This window comes from Bufo gargarizans, chromosome 4 (genome assembly GCF_014858855.1).
Source record: "Bufo gargarizans isolate SCDJY-AF-19 chromosome 4, ASM1485885v1, whole genome shotgun sequence".
Taxonomy (NCBI): domain Eukaryota; kingdom Metazoa; phylum Chordata; class Amphibia; order Anura; family Bufonidae; genus Bufo; species Bufo gargarizans.
In genome coordinates, this window is record NC_058083.1 from 532505195 (window position 1) to 532520588 (window position 15394).

At 43.6% G+C, this 15394-nt stretch overlaps 1 protein-coding gene across 2 annotated transcripts in view; it reads left to right on the top strand.

Moving 5' to 3' along the window:
• The window catches only part of LOC122934740 (oocyte zinc finger protein XlCOF6-like), a 73555-nt gene that overhangs the window by 41989 nt on the left and 16172 nt on the right, over positions 1–15394 (top strand). For both annotated transcript variants that reach the window (XM_044290416.1, XM_044290415.1), the window contains exon 6: positions 1615–1672. In XM_044290416.1, the coding sequence (XP_044146351.1) occupies positions 1615–1672 (58 nt within the window). The remainder of the gene's footprint in view (positions 1–1614; positions 1673–15394) is intronic.

Consider the following 15394-nt stretch of genomic DNA (forward strand, 5'->3'; position numbering starts at 1 on the left):
AAATGGTTTCTGGTGTCATAAAAGATTGTAATAAATGTTCTCCTGTTTGGGCATCCACTTAGCAGCTGAGATTCAATGTGGGTAAAAGTAAAGTCCTGCAGAGTAGATGTAAGTCATAGACTAAATGACAGCACAATGCCAGTCAGCTGCATCTACAGCAGATACTGTCCTGTATTAACAGTCAGTGACTGACTCATCAGGTACAGAATCTTCCTGCTTATGCAAAACATTATTACCTTCTCATCTAGAATCCGGTCACCACAAAGGACGAGAGCAAGTGGATATAAGGTTCAGTCTCCAGAAGCAATGACAGGCTTTTTACCATACAATAATGTAAGAACTGGAGGTGATGAGCTCAGCGTCCTCTCCAGGATAGGATCAGGTCATTTCTAGTGATGAGCGGCAGGGGTCATATTCGAATTCGCGATATTTCGCGAATATTTTTTAGAATATTCGTCGAATATTCGAAAATTCGCGTTTTTTTTTTCCTTGAAAAAAATCGGCAAGGTAATGATTGTGTAATATGCGAATTTTCGTAATTCGGATTTTCGGATTCGAAATTTTTATTGCGAATTTTTCAACTTACAACTATTAGACAAAGAAGATTATAGCACTTTTAGCTAAATTGCTCTATATTTGATTTTTTGAATATTCGCTATATTGCTATAACAGTTTTTTCAAATATTCGTAATATATAGCAATATAGCGAATATTCGAAAAAAACAAATATAGAGCAATTTAGCTAATATAGTGCTATAATCTTTTTTTTTATAGTTGTATTTTTTTTCCAATCTGAACTTCAGATGAGAAAAAAATTACAACTATTAGACAAAAAAGATTATAGCACTATATTAGCTAAATTGCTCTATATTCGTTTTTTTTCGAATATTCGCTATATTGCTATAACTTCGTTTTTTCGAATATTTGTAATATTCTAAAACAAGAATATATAGCAATATAGCGAATATTCGAAAAAACGAATATAGAGCAATTTAGCTAATATAGTGCTATAATTTTCTTTGTCTAAAAGTTGAAAAATTCGCAATAAAAATTTGAATTACGAAAATTCGAATTACGAAAATTCGCATATTACACAATCATTACCTTGCCGATTTCTTCAAGAAAAAAAAATCGTGCATTTTCGAATATGAACCTGCCGCTCATCACTACTCCTAAAGTCAAGTTTATTGCAGCCTTCTTATTGGCCCACAAGCTAGAAGCAGGAAGGGATCATGTGTACAGATTTAAAAAAATTAATCGGAAAGAAAAAAAATCTGAAAAAATTCGAATATTCGAAATTGCGAATATATATAACTATATTCGAAATATTCGCGAATTTTCGAAGTACCTATATTCGCGATAAAAATTCGAAATTCGAATATTCGTGATCAACACTAGTCATTTCATGCAGAAAAATGTCACATTTCATATGTGTAAGATACTTGTCTGAATGTTGATCCTGTCTGATCACCACGTGAGGAGATCCTTCTTCTTCAGGGCAGAAAGGTTCATGTCTTCTAGGGGTGTTTGATCTTGGCCTGGATATAAGATAAGCTAGCAGTGCAGTATAGTTTTCTGTTTTCTCATGTCTTTAATGTGGGATCTTTACTGCAGGAAAGTTCTGGTGGAACGACGAGTGAGCTCCAAAAACCCGGATCAGTGTCCGCGAATGGTAAGAACCTTTCATAAATCTCGTTTGACTGTAAATGTCTTTATTAATGGGAAATCTGATCGGAAGTTCAGAGAAACCTCCTCCTCCTGGATATAGTGCCCCAATATATTCATCATCTTCCTTGGCACCGGTACAATGTGACCCAATATGGACAGAAACAATCACAAAAAGACTGGAGGGTAAATGCCGCTTCTGAGTAAAGGTCACATGATACGATCGGCCTCAGTTATAAACCTGCAGTATATGGACCCATGGGGTGTTATTATTATTAGGTGTTATTTGCACTGTATTTGTATTATTTTTATAGTACAGGTGTTTTTGGACGTGGCGATGCCCATGATGTTTGATTTTTTAATTGCTTACTTTTTTTTTTCTAAGGGAAGCAGGTGATTTGAATTTAACATTTTTTTATATTTTTTTTTACTTTTTAAACTAAATCACACAAAGTAACTATAACAAGCGATCATTAAATTGCCACTTGTATTCGGTAATGGATATCTATGCGTATACAAGATGCAATATATTCCAATGCAATGCTGCCTCCTGCAGGCCAGCATTGGAATATACTAGTAATTGAGCTGGGAGCCTTGTGAAGGCTCGGGCCTATTACTAGTATGGGACTCCTTCCTTGATGTCAGCCAGGGGACGGTGGACCAGTCCGGGAAGCTCGCGGCTCCCAGTGTTAGCTCTCCCAGATGCTGTGGTCAAATGTGACAATGGCATCTGAGAGCGCCAAAACCGGGAGCCGATCGCCATCTAATCATTATCTGTGTATTCGTCATATCTAACTCTGAGCCGATGTCACCGATCAGTACTCTAGCCTATTTCATATAATAGACCCGAATGGCATCACTTTCTTAAAGGGGTTATGCAGCAATATATATTATTGATCCTCAGAATCGGTCATTAATATCAGATTGGCGGGGGTCTGACACCCGGTGCCCCCGCTAATAAGCTGTTGTAGAGGAGCGCTGCTTTTCTTCATTATACTGCCTGTCATGTTGAAAGTTTGGGCGGCGCAATGTAATGACAGGTACTCTCTCCATTCACTTGCAGCTGCCTCCTCTTCAAACAGCTGATCAGTGGGGGTGCCGGCTGTCGTACCCCTGCCAATCTGATATTGATAACCTGAGGATAGATCATTAATATATATTGCTGCACAACCCCTTTAATTGTTTCACGCACAGTCCTGGCTATATGGCTGGTGACAGTGCGCCTGCAGTACAACACCGCCAATGATATCAGACAGTAAGAGAAAATACATTGTGTTGTAAGTGTATTTTACATACATAATTAGGTACTGATTTGGTTCTGTCCCCTTTAACTATTATATCACCTTTTTGCAATGATATTCCTTGTAATGTGGTGAGTCGGGGATCGTTAGATAACATGCACGTATCCCCCATTGTACTGAGAAGGCTGCATTCCTGAGTGATTATCTCTGCCCTGCGTGCCGCACATTATCTCTGCCCTGCGTGCCGCACACTGGACGTCCTTAGGAGGAGAGGCTGAAAGGGATAAACCTTGTGAATGACAGTTAATGGGAACTCCATTAAACATCATCCAGGTAGAATGTTGTAGATCTGTCTCTGTTTCTTATCACCATGGGGTGTCGGCCATGTGCGTCTACATGGCGACAGGAGTTCCCCCCATATTGTATAGTGTTGCAGACCAGCAATTATTTACTTTTAGTACTCTGTATATGATTTGTCTGTTTTATATTTTTTATCACATTTAGTAAATATATTTATTCACTTAGCCTGCATAAGCTTATTTATTCTCAAGTCTTTTCAATTTACGTTAAAATAAAGACTAAACTTAAAGTTCCCCTGCATGTTTCAGCCATCCAACCGTCATGATCAGGGTTCATGAGCTTAAAGGGACACTGACAGGCCCAACAAGCATATTTAGGTATCTATATGACAGTACAGGTCTTATAAGGGGTATTAAAATCATCTAAGTATCCCCCCTGTCCATATTCTAAATACAGTAAACTGAAGTTTTATAACTTGCTTGAACCGTCTTCAATCTGCCCAAGGGGCGGCGTTTCACCTCCACTTGCGCCCAGCCAGCCGCTCCCAACTGCCGTTTTGAAGCGCCGCCCAGCTCATCAATATTCACTTTGCTGGGCGGCTACTACTGTCCCTGACTTCACAAGATCCGGCGCATGCGCCGGGCACTGTTCAGCGCAGCGCTTCAGAGCGGGGACAGCAGAAGCCGTCCAGCAAAGTGAATATTGATGAGCTGGGCGGCGCTTCAAAACGGCAGTTGGGAGCGGCTGGCTGGGGGCGCAAGTGGAGGTGAAACGCCGCCCCTTGGGCAGATTGAAGACGGTTCAAGCAAGTTATAAAACTTCAGTTTACTGTATTTAGAATGTGGACAGGGGGGATACTTAGATGATTTTAATACCCCTTATAAGACCTGTACTGTCATATAGATGCCTAAATATGCTTGTTGGGCCTGTCAGTGTCCCTTTAAAGGGGTTTTCCAGGATTTTTATATTGATGACCAATCCTGAGGTTAGGTTCATCAATATCATAGCGGCAGTGGTCCGACACGTGGTTACCGAATTTTTCGCCCTATAAGACGCACCTAGGTTTTTGAGGAGGAAAATAAGAAAAAATATATTTTTTACCAAAAGGTGTGCTTTTGGTGGGTTTTGAACTAATGGTGGTCTGTGCATGACACTTCTATGGGGGATCTGTGGATGGCACTGTTATGAGGGGATCTGAGGGGGGCACTGTTATGGGGGGGGGTGATCTGTGGATGACACTGTAATGGGGGATATGTGGATGGCACTGTTATGGGGGATATGTGGATGGCACTGTTATGGGGGGTGATCTGTGGATGGCACTGTTATGGGGGGTGGATCTGTGGATGGCACTGTTATGGGGGGTGGATCTGTGGATGGCACTGCTATATATGTGTCACCCTCAGATCCCCCACCCCATAACAGTGCCATCCACAGATCACCCTCCCCTATAACAGTGCCATCCACGTACCCCCCACCTAATAATAGTGGCATCCACAGATGGCATAATATACCAAGGGGCCGGTGTCATGCAAATGCGGCAGGGCCGGTGTGGTCACTGTACTCCAGCCCCAACGCTCACTCACTGCTTTATTGCCTAAACATTTTATAATAATAGCTTTCATTGAAGTTCCAATCCCCAGCCCCAGCTGTACTACTTACTAAATGTCCTGTAGCAGGCAGAGCAGGGCGGGCGGCCGGACGTAACTCACTGACGTCACATGCCTGCGCCGCCTACTATATGAATGAAGTAGGCGGCGCAGTCCTGTGACGTCAGTGAGTTACGGCCGGCCGCCCGCCCTGCTTTGCCTGCTACAGGACATTTAGTAAGTAGTACAGATGGGGCCGGGGATTGGAACTTCAATGAAAGCTATTATTATAAAAGGTTTAGGCATTATGGAAGTTAGTGAGCTGTGGGGCCGGAGTACAGTGCATTTGCATGACACCGACCCCTCCTCCCTCCCCGCTGATACATCGCAGACTGCGATGTAAAATGGCGGCATTTGCCCCATAAGACGCAGGGGCACTTTTCCCCCACTTTTGGGGGAAAAAGTGCGTCTTATGGGGGGGGGGGGGAAATACTGTAATTAACCACCTCCCGACCGCTGTACGCACCGATGCGTCCGGGAGGTGGTTGATTAGTTCCTCCTGGACGCATCGGCGCGTCCTCTCGCGAGACACGAGATTACGTCACAGCCGGCCCGGCATTTCACTGCAGAGTATTTCGTCAGCAGCCTGCCGGCCACGATCATTGGCTGGCAGGCTGCTGATTTTCAAAAAAACCAATCAGCAGCCATTTAACCCCACATATTAGTAAATATGATGGGGTTATATGGCTGCTGTGCTCCTCTGCTCCTTCTTTTGGTCGGTTGGTTCCAGCAGAGGAGCAGAGGAGCACATCATTACTGTGAGTACCCACCACACCACACTTAGCCCCCAGATCACCCCAATTAACCCTTTGATCACCCCTTTTATCCCCCCTGTCAATCACTAGTGAAAGGAAAAAAGTGATCAGTGTAAACTGTCACTTTTTTTTTTCACTGGTATTGACCGTTAGGTTTTAGGTATAGTTTAAGCCCCTTGGTTAGGTAGTTAGCGATCAGTTAGCGCCCAGCCCACCGCACCGCAGTCCGTTATTCGCTGATTAGCGTATCGCTAATCAGCATTTGTACTTTTATAGTATCTGGAAGTGATCAAAACTGATCACGGTCAGATCTATAATTGTACTAGTGTCACTTTAGTTCGCCCTCCACCCAAAACGCAGTGTTTGCCCGATCAGGCCTGATCGGTCGACCACACGTGCGTACACCCACGCCCGCCCCACCGCAGTGACAAAAAAAATATTTTTTTTTTGATCGCTGCACATTCACTTTACACGCACTGCGGCGATAAAAAAATCAGTTTTGATATTTTTTATCAACCGCAGCGGCCTCCGGTACTTCGCTAGCCTCCCATTTGTAAGACAGGCTTGCTTTTTTTTTCTTGGGTAGTCTCAGGGAATACCCGGAAATTTAGTTGCCCACATGTCTAACAGGGGGTATTCTTCTGAAGAGGCCTACAGGCTTCTGACCCAGTCGGATGAGGAGTGGGAACCCTCATCTGATGAATCCAGCGGGTCAGAATACGAACCTGTAGAAAGCAGTGGCTCTCTGACCCAAAGTTCGGACGAGGAGGCTGAGGTCCCTGATAGCACCAGGCGTACCCGGCCCCGTGTCGCTAGACCGCAGGTTGCGCAGGATCCGCTTCAAGAGCAGCAGAGTGGGGCTGGTGCTGTCGGATTACGTGGTGAGGCATACACCAGCAGCCCAGCCCTCCCTGGACCTAGTACCAGCACTGCCGTACAACCTGGTGAAGTAGCGAGCACCAGAAGGGCAGTTGAAGCTGGTACGGTGGCACGTGCAGTAGTGACCCCGTCGCAGCCACCGCAAAGACGTGCCCGTAGAGCCCCTAGAATCCCAGAGGTGCTGGCAAACCCTGATTGGCAGTCCCCAACTTCAGCCGCACCCGTAGTTTTCCCTTTCACCGCCCAGTCTGGAGTTCGGGTTGAGACAGCTCAGATCGATTCGGCCCTGGGATTTTTTGAGCTGTTCTTGACTGCGGAGCTTTTAGACTTAGTCGTGGCAGAGACAAACAGGTATGCCACACAATTTATCACCGCTAACCCGGAAAGCTTTTATGCCCAGCCTTTCCGGTGGAAACCAGTCCAAGTTTCCGAATTTAAAACTTTTCTGGGCCTCCTCCTCAACATGGGCCTGACAAAAAAGCATGAATTGCGGTCATATTGGTCCACGAACCCGATTCATCACATGCCCATGTTCTCTGCTGCTATGTCCAGGACACGATTTGAGGTCATCCTGCGTTTCCTGCACTTTAGCGACAACACCGCCTCCCGTCCCAGGGGCCACCCTGCTTTTGACCGGCTCCACAAAATTCGGCCCCTCATAGACCATTTCAACCAGAAATTTGCAGATTTGTATACCCCTGAGCAAAACATCTGCATAGACGAGTCCCTGATACATTTTACCGGGCGCCTTGGCTTCAAACAATACATCCCAAGCAAGCGCGCCCGGTATGGGGTCAAATTGTATAAGCTCTGTGAAAGGGCCACAGGCTATACCCACAAATTTCGGGTCTATGAGGGAAAAGATCAGACCCTGGAGCCGGTCGGTTGCCCTGACTACCTGGGGAGCAGTGGGAAGACAGTTTGGGACTTGGTGTCACCCTTATTCGGCAAGGGGTACCATCTTTATGTGGACAATTTCTACACAAGTGTGGCCCTCTTTAGGCATTTGTTTCTAGAACGGATTGGCACCTGTGGTACCGCGCGAACTAGTCGCGCGGGCTTCCCCCAACGGCTCGTTAGCACCCGTCTTGCAAGGGGGCAGAGGGCCGCACTGTGTAACGAAGAACTGCTCGCGGTGAAATGGAGAGACAAGCGTGACGTTTACATGCTCTCCTCCATTCACGCAGACACGACAATACAAATTGAGCGAGCAACCCGTGTCATTGAAAAGCCCCTCTCAGTCCACGACTATAACCTCCACATGGGAGGGGTCGACTTCAATGACCAGATGTTGGCTCCGTATTTAGTTTCCCGACGCACCAGACGCTGGTATAAGAAGGTGTCTGTATATTTAATTCAATTGGCTCTGTACAATAGTTTTGTTCTCTACAGTAAGGCTGGGAGAACTGGATCCTTCCTCAAATTTCAGGAAGAGATCATCGCGAACCTCCTGTATCCAGGAGGTTCCGTGGCCCCATCCACCAGTGTAGTTAGCCGTCTACACGAGCGACACTTCCCCAGTGTCGTTGCTGGTACCTCAAACCGACCGCCACCCCGAAAAAAATGTCGTGTCTGTAGCAGGAGTGGAATAAGGCGTGACACCCGCTATTTCTGTCCTGACTGTCCCGACCACCCTGCCCTATGCTTAGGGGAGTGTTTCCGAAAGTACCACACACAGGTACACCTAGCATAGGGATCACATCTCACCAGGATAGGCACACAGGGCTATTAGGGCCCATTCACTCACAGCTGCTGCAAACGTCTCCTTTCACATGGGACAAAGTGCATAACGCACTTCGCCACATCTTTGGGCGATTTGCGCTTTGCACATTGACCCATGGGGAAGGAGAGGTTTGTTCTATAAAGGTAAAAAAACAAAAAAAAAACAAAAAAAAAAAAACAGGTAAGCAAACAGGTTAATGTTTAGTTCCAAAAGTTAAAGTTACATGTTCTGTTCCAAAGTTAATAAAATTATTGCGTTGTGGCCTGGTTTTTTCTTTTTTTTTTTTTTTTTTTTTTTGGCTTTTTACCTTCCAGGTGGACCAACCGATCTACCAGCTGCAGCACCGATGTGCATTCTGACAGAAGCATTGCGCTGCTGTCAGATTACACAAAAGTCGGTGTATGCGGCGCTGCAAGACGGGATTTTCTCCTCTGCAGTGACAGATACGTTTGCCAAGGCATACGAGCTGAGGAGGAGGCGGCGTTCCTATGCTTTGGCAAACACTTTGTATATATATATATAAAAAAAAAAAAATCCCGGCAATGATTTATTCATCCACATCGATTGATGCGAATGGAGAAATCTGGTTTGCCAGGGCATACGAGCTAAGTGGGTATGGATGTAGGGCGGAGCTCCTATGTCCTGGCAGACGCCTTTCCCCTCCATTTTTTTTTTTTGGCAGAGATTTTTTCATCCACATTGATCGATGCGAATGAAGAAATCTGTGCCGTTCATTTTTTTCTTTCAGCCCAGAGGCTGAACGGAAAAAAAAATCTCATTACCTGTATGCTCAATATAAGGAGGATAGCAGAAACTCCTAATGCTGGCCATACATGTAATGATTGCGGAGACCCTCAAATGCCAGGGCAGTACAAACACCCCACAACTGACCCCATTTTGGAAAGAAGACACCCCAAGGTATTTGCTGAGGGGCATATTGAGTCCATGAAAGATTGAAATTTTTGTCCTAAGTTAGCGGAAAGTGAGACTTTGTGAGAAAAAACAAAAAAAAATCAATTTCCGCTAACTTATGTGAAAAAAAAAAAATTTCTATGAACTTGCCAGGCCCCTCATTGGATACCTTGGGGTGTCTTCTTTCCAAAGTGGGGTCACATGTGGGGTATTTATACTGCGCTGGCTTTTTAGGGGCCCTAAAGCGTGAGAAGAAGTCTGGGATCCAAATGTCTAAAAATGCCCTCCTAAAAGGAATTTGGGCACCTTTGCGCATCTAGGCTGCAAAAAAGTGTGACACATCTGGTATCGCCGTACTCGAAGTTGGGGAATGTGTTTTGGGGTGTCATTTTACATATACCCATGCTGGGTGAGATAAATATCTTGGTCAAATGCCAACTTTGTATAAAAAAATGGGAAAAGTTGTCTTTTGCCAACATATTTCTCTCACCCAGCATGGGTATATGTAAAATGGCACCCCAAAACACATTCCCCAACTTCTCCTGAGTACGGCGATACCAGATGTGTGACACTTTTTTGATGCCAAGGTGGGCAAAGGGGCACATATTCCACAGTGCACCTTTCGGATTTTGCAGGCCATTTTTTACACATTTTGATTGCAAAGTACTTCTCACACATTTGGGCCCCTAAATTGCCAGGGCAGTATAACTACCCCACAAGTGACCCCATTTTGGAAAGAAGACACCCCAAGGTATTCTGTGAGGGGCATGGTGAGTTCCTAGAATTTTTTATTTTTTGTCGCAAGTTAGTGGAATATGAGACTTTGTAAGAAAAAAAAAAAAAAAAACATCATCATTTTCCGCTAACTTGTGACAAAAAAATAAAAAATTCTAGGAACTCGCAGTGCCCCTCACGGAATACCTTGGGGTGTCTTCTTTCCAAAATGGGGTCACTTGTGGCGTAGTTATACTGCCCTGGCAATTTAGGGGCCCAAATGTGTAAGAAGTACCTTGCAATCAAAATGTGTAAAAAATGCCCTGCAAAATCCGAAAGGTGCACTTTGGAATATGTGCCCCTTTGCCCACCTTGGCAGCAAAAAAGTGTGACACATCTGGTATCGCCGTACTCAGGAGAAGTTGGGGAATGTGTTTTGGGGTGTCATTTTACATATACCCATGCTGGGTGAGAAAAATATCTTGGTCAAATGCCAACTTTGTATAAAAAAATGGGAAAAGTTGTCGTTTGCCAAGATATTTCTCTCACCCAGCATGGGTATATGTAAAATGACACCCCAAAACACATTCCCCAACTTCTCCTGAGTACGGCGATACCAGATGTGTGACACTTTTTTGATGCCAAGGTGGGCAAAGGGGCGCATATTCCAAAGTGCACCTTTCGGATTTCACCGGTCATTTTTTACAGATTTTGATTGCAAAGTACTTCTCACACATATGGGCCCCTAAATTGCCAGGGCAGTATAACTACGCCACAAGTGACCCCATTTTGGAAAGAAGACACCCCAAGGTATTCCGTGAGGGGCATGGCGAGTTCCTAGAATTTTTTATTTTTTGTCGCAAGTTAGTGGAATATGAGACTTTGTAAGGAAAAAAGAGAAAGAAAAAAAAATCATCATTTCCGCTAACTTGTGACAAAAAATAAAAAATTCTAGGAACTCGCCATGCCCCTCACGGAATACCTTGGGATGTCTTCTTTCCAAAATGGGGTCACTTGTGGCGTAGTTATACTGCCCTGGCAATTTAGGGGCCCAAATGTGTGAGAAGTACTTTGCAATCAAAATCTGTAAAAAATGACCGGTGAAATCTGAAAGGTGCACTTTGGAATATGCGCCCCTTTGCCCACCTTGGCATCAAAAAAGTGTCACACATCTGGTATCGCCGTACTCAGGAGAAGTTGGGGAATGTGTTTTGGGGTGTAATTTTACATATACCCATGCTGGGTGAGAAAAATATCTTGGTCAAATGCCAACTTTGTATAAAAAAATGGGAAAAGTTGTCTTTTGCCAAGATATTTCTCTCACCCAGCATGGGTATATGTAAAATTACACCCCAAAACACATTCCCCAACTTCTCCTGAGTACGGCGATACCAGATGTGTGACACTTTTTTGATGCCAAGGTGGGCAAAGGGGCGCATATTCCAAAGTGCACCTTTCAGATTTCACCAGTCATTTCTTACACATTTTGATTGCAAAGTTCTTCTCACACATTTGGGCCCCTAAATTGCCAGGGCAGTATAACTACGCCACAAGTGACCCCATTTTGGAAAGAAGACACCCCAAGGTATTCTGTGAGGGGCATGGCGAGTTCCTAGAATTTTTTATTTTTTGTCGCAAGTTAGTGCAATATGAGACTTTGTAAGAAAAAAAAAATAAAAATCATCATCATTTTCCGCTAACTTGTGACAAAAAATAAAAAGTTCTATGAACTCACTATGCCCATCAGCGAATACCTTAGGGTGTCTACTTTCCGAAATGGGGTCATTTGTGGGGTAGTTATACTGTCTGGGCATTGTAGAACCTCAGGAAACATGACAGGTGCTCAGAAAATCAGAGCCGTTTCAAAAAGCGGAAATTCACATTTTTGTACCATAGTTTGTAAATGCTATAACTTTTACCCAAACCATTTTTTTTTGCCCAAACATTTTTTTTTTATCAAAGACATGTAGAACTATAAATTTAGCGAAAAATTTATATATGGATGTCGTTTTTTTTGCAAAATTTCACAGCTGAAAGTGAAAAATGTCATTTTTTTGCAAAAAAATCGTTACATTTTGATTAATAACAAAAAAAGTAAAAATGTCAGCAGCAATAAAATACCACCAAATGAAAGCTCCATTAGTGAGAAGAAAAGGAGGTAAAATTCATTTGGGTGGTAAGTTGCATGACCGAGCGATAAACGGTGAAAGGAGTGTAGTGCCGAAGTGTAAAAAGTGGCCTGGTCATGAAGGGGGTTTCACCTAGCGGGGCTGAAGTGGTTAAAGAGAAGGCCACGCTTCGTGCTAGTGCTGCCTTCCTTTCATGGTTTACCTGCTTGTCGTCGACATTTCAGCAGTTAGCAGTGTAATTACAAGAAGCCATCCTATTCACTTCTATGGGACGGCTCCTTCCTATTTAGGTGTATTCGAGCAATCGTACTGATCTGCAGAATGAAGCAAACATATTTTTTATACCACATGGTAAACATTGTAAAATGTAAAATGCAAAAATCAGTAGTGGAATTGCTGTTGTTTTTTCACATTCCAACCCAAAAAGAGTTAACAAAAATAAAACATTAAGTTATGTATGTGCCCTAAAATTGCAATTAAAAAATATTGAATGCAGCAATGGAACAATGGTAAAAACGGGGTTAAGGGGGATACAAGGAAAAAAAAGGAAAAAAAAGGTGTAATAAAATTAAAGAAGAAAGTTGCTATAATATGTAAAGCACAAATAGGGCACAACAGCGATCAAAGCAAAAGGAGGAGAAGATGTATCAGAGCTTGTTGAAAGGAAAATGGAGTTTTTGCCCATGACAACCAATCAAATTACTTATTTAATTTTCCAAAGGTTGTCCTATTATAGTTGGAATCTGAATGGTGGCCACCTGCTCTAGTTTTGATAATTTTCCTCAAAGCTCATTAAGCACTTGGGTGAGATATGGTTTTGTAAAGCACATAATAGGGCCATACATTAAGCGTATACACAGGTGGTGTGTACATGTACAAATGTTAAATTTCCTTCCACTCATGATTACTTTTATATTCATTTTTGGTGGTATCTGTTGAATTTCTGGAACTTTTGTCTGTTGACATTGGGATGCATTGGACTGTATAGTCTGGATAGAAACACCTGCCACCATTAGAGTTGAGCGGACACCTGGATGTTCGGGTTCGGCCGAACTTCATAAAAAAGTTAGAGTTCGGCACCCAAACTTGACCCCGAACCACATTGAAATCAATGGGGACCAGAACTTTCGAGCACTGAAATGCCTCTAAAAATGTCATGGAAAGGGCTAGAGGGCTGAAAATGCCAGCAAATTGTGGTTAAGGGCATGGCAAGTGCTCTGCAAACAAATGTGGATAGGGAAATGACTTAAAATAACATAAAATACATAAAAATTAAAAATAACAATCTTGATCTAGGAGGACGAGGTCCATATGGAGTAGGAGGTTGAGGAGGCAGTGGATGTGGCGGTGTAGGTGGAAGCTGCGGTGGAGGAGGAGGAGGTAGCCTACACTGTTATTGGTTTTAATTTTAATTTATTTTTTTAAAGTAGGGTACACCCCAAAACATTGGGAAACATAACCTGTGATAACCCCCTCCAGCCATGCTAAACAAACGTTCAGACAATGCACTGACTGCAGTGCAGGCCAGCATCTCTAAGGCATAAAGGGCAAGCTTAGGCCATGTGGCCAATTTGGAGACCCAGAAGTTGAAGGGGGCAGACCCGTCATTCAGTACCTGTTAGGCAGTGTGCACACATACTGCTCCACCATGTCCCACATCCCCGTGATGTTAATGATCCAATTGGATATCTTCTCTAATAACTTTCGATGTTCTTTTCTGCGCCTACCATGGTGATCACGGGTGGCGGGAATTAGGGTTCCAGGCCGGAGAGGGAGCGTGAGAAAGAGATACCACATTCAGGGGAGGTTAATTGTTTGAAATTAAATATAATCGAGCAGAAATGTGGGACAAATTATTGAAGGGCAAATGTGAGACAAGTTGTTAAAGTTTAAGCACTGAATGAAAGGAGGGGGTGTGCGTCAATTAAAGAAGAATTTGAGAAATTTATGTCCCTGTCACCTACGCAGAGCAGGGGTTTAATCACTGCAAAAATGGTCAAATGTCAACCAAGAATGTAAGACAAATTAGTGAAATGTTTTTACCTGTCTACTAGGTATAGCAGGGGTATATCACCGCCAAAAATTGGTGAATTTCACCAGAATATATAACAGACAAATTAGTGATTTTTTTTTTACCTGTCTACTAGGTATAGCAGGGGTATATCACACCCAAATATTGGTGAATTTCACCCGAAAATGTAACAGACAAATAGGTGAAATGACATAAAGTAAAATACGCACAAAAAAAAATCTTGATTTATGAGGTGGAGGTCCATATGTAGTAGGAGTTTGAGGAGGCGGTGGACGTAGCGGTCTAGGTGGAAGCGGCGGTGGAGGACGAGGTAGCCAATACTGTTTTTTTGTTTAAATTTTTTTTTTTTATTAGGTTATACTCAAAATGAGTGGGAAATATCCAAAATACAACAATGAGCTATTGTGCTGTAGTATAACAATGGCTGGGTTAGGCCAGTATACATGTCTATTCTGCACAAGGTACGGACAAGTCCTGTGAGATCCATGCCTTGCTCATTTTAATGAACGTGAGCTTGTCCACATTGGCTGTGGACAGGCGGCTGCGCTTGTCTGTGATAACCCCCTCCAGTCGTGCTAAACACATGTTCAGGCAATACACTGGCTGCAGGGCAGGCCAGCACCTCCAAGGCGTCAAGGGCAGGCTTAGGCCATGTGCCCAATTTGGAGACCCAGAAGTTGAAGGGGGCAGACCCGTCATTCAGTACGTGTAGGCGTGTGCACACATACTGCTCCACCATATTGCTGAAATGCTGCCTCCTGCTAAGACGTTTCATATCAGCTGGTGGTGATGGTTGTTGTGGCGTGCTTGTCACGAACTATGGATCCGATCGCTCCGGATCCCACAGCTGTGACGTAGTGGTCTGTGACGGAGTCTGCGCACACACAGAGACCTCACGTGACCGGGGTATTACCATTCGGCTAACACCCCCCACTACACTTCGGTAACTGCCACCATGTGGGTTCCCGGTCCACGAGCCGACTATCCGGGTCATTCACTATCACACAGATCAGTGGATGAACCGGATATCACTTACTGACCAACCGCAGTCAATCACCCCCAGCTACAATTCCTAAATGCAATTTAACTAACTACCTGGTAACGTCTCTTCAAAGGCAAGGTACGTTGTTCAGCAGCTTAGAATATGGAAGACTTGGCCATTTAGATTTTATAATCTTTAATAAGAGGTAAAAAGCAGTGCATACAAGTCTAATGAAAATGACTATAAATCTACAGAATAATAATAACAATATAAATAATCACGACAGTTCAAATGAAAGGGAAAAAGATGAAAGAATACTTAGTTTCTCTGCAGGGTTTCAGATGGTCGTTCATATGTCCTTTTTGAATCCTTGCAAACCCCTTTTCAGTATGTATCAGGGGAGACCCTCAAAGTTC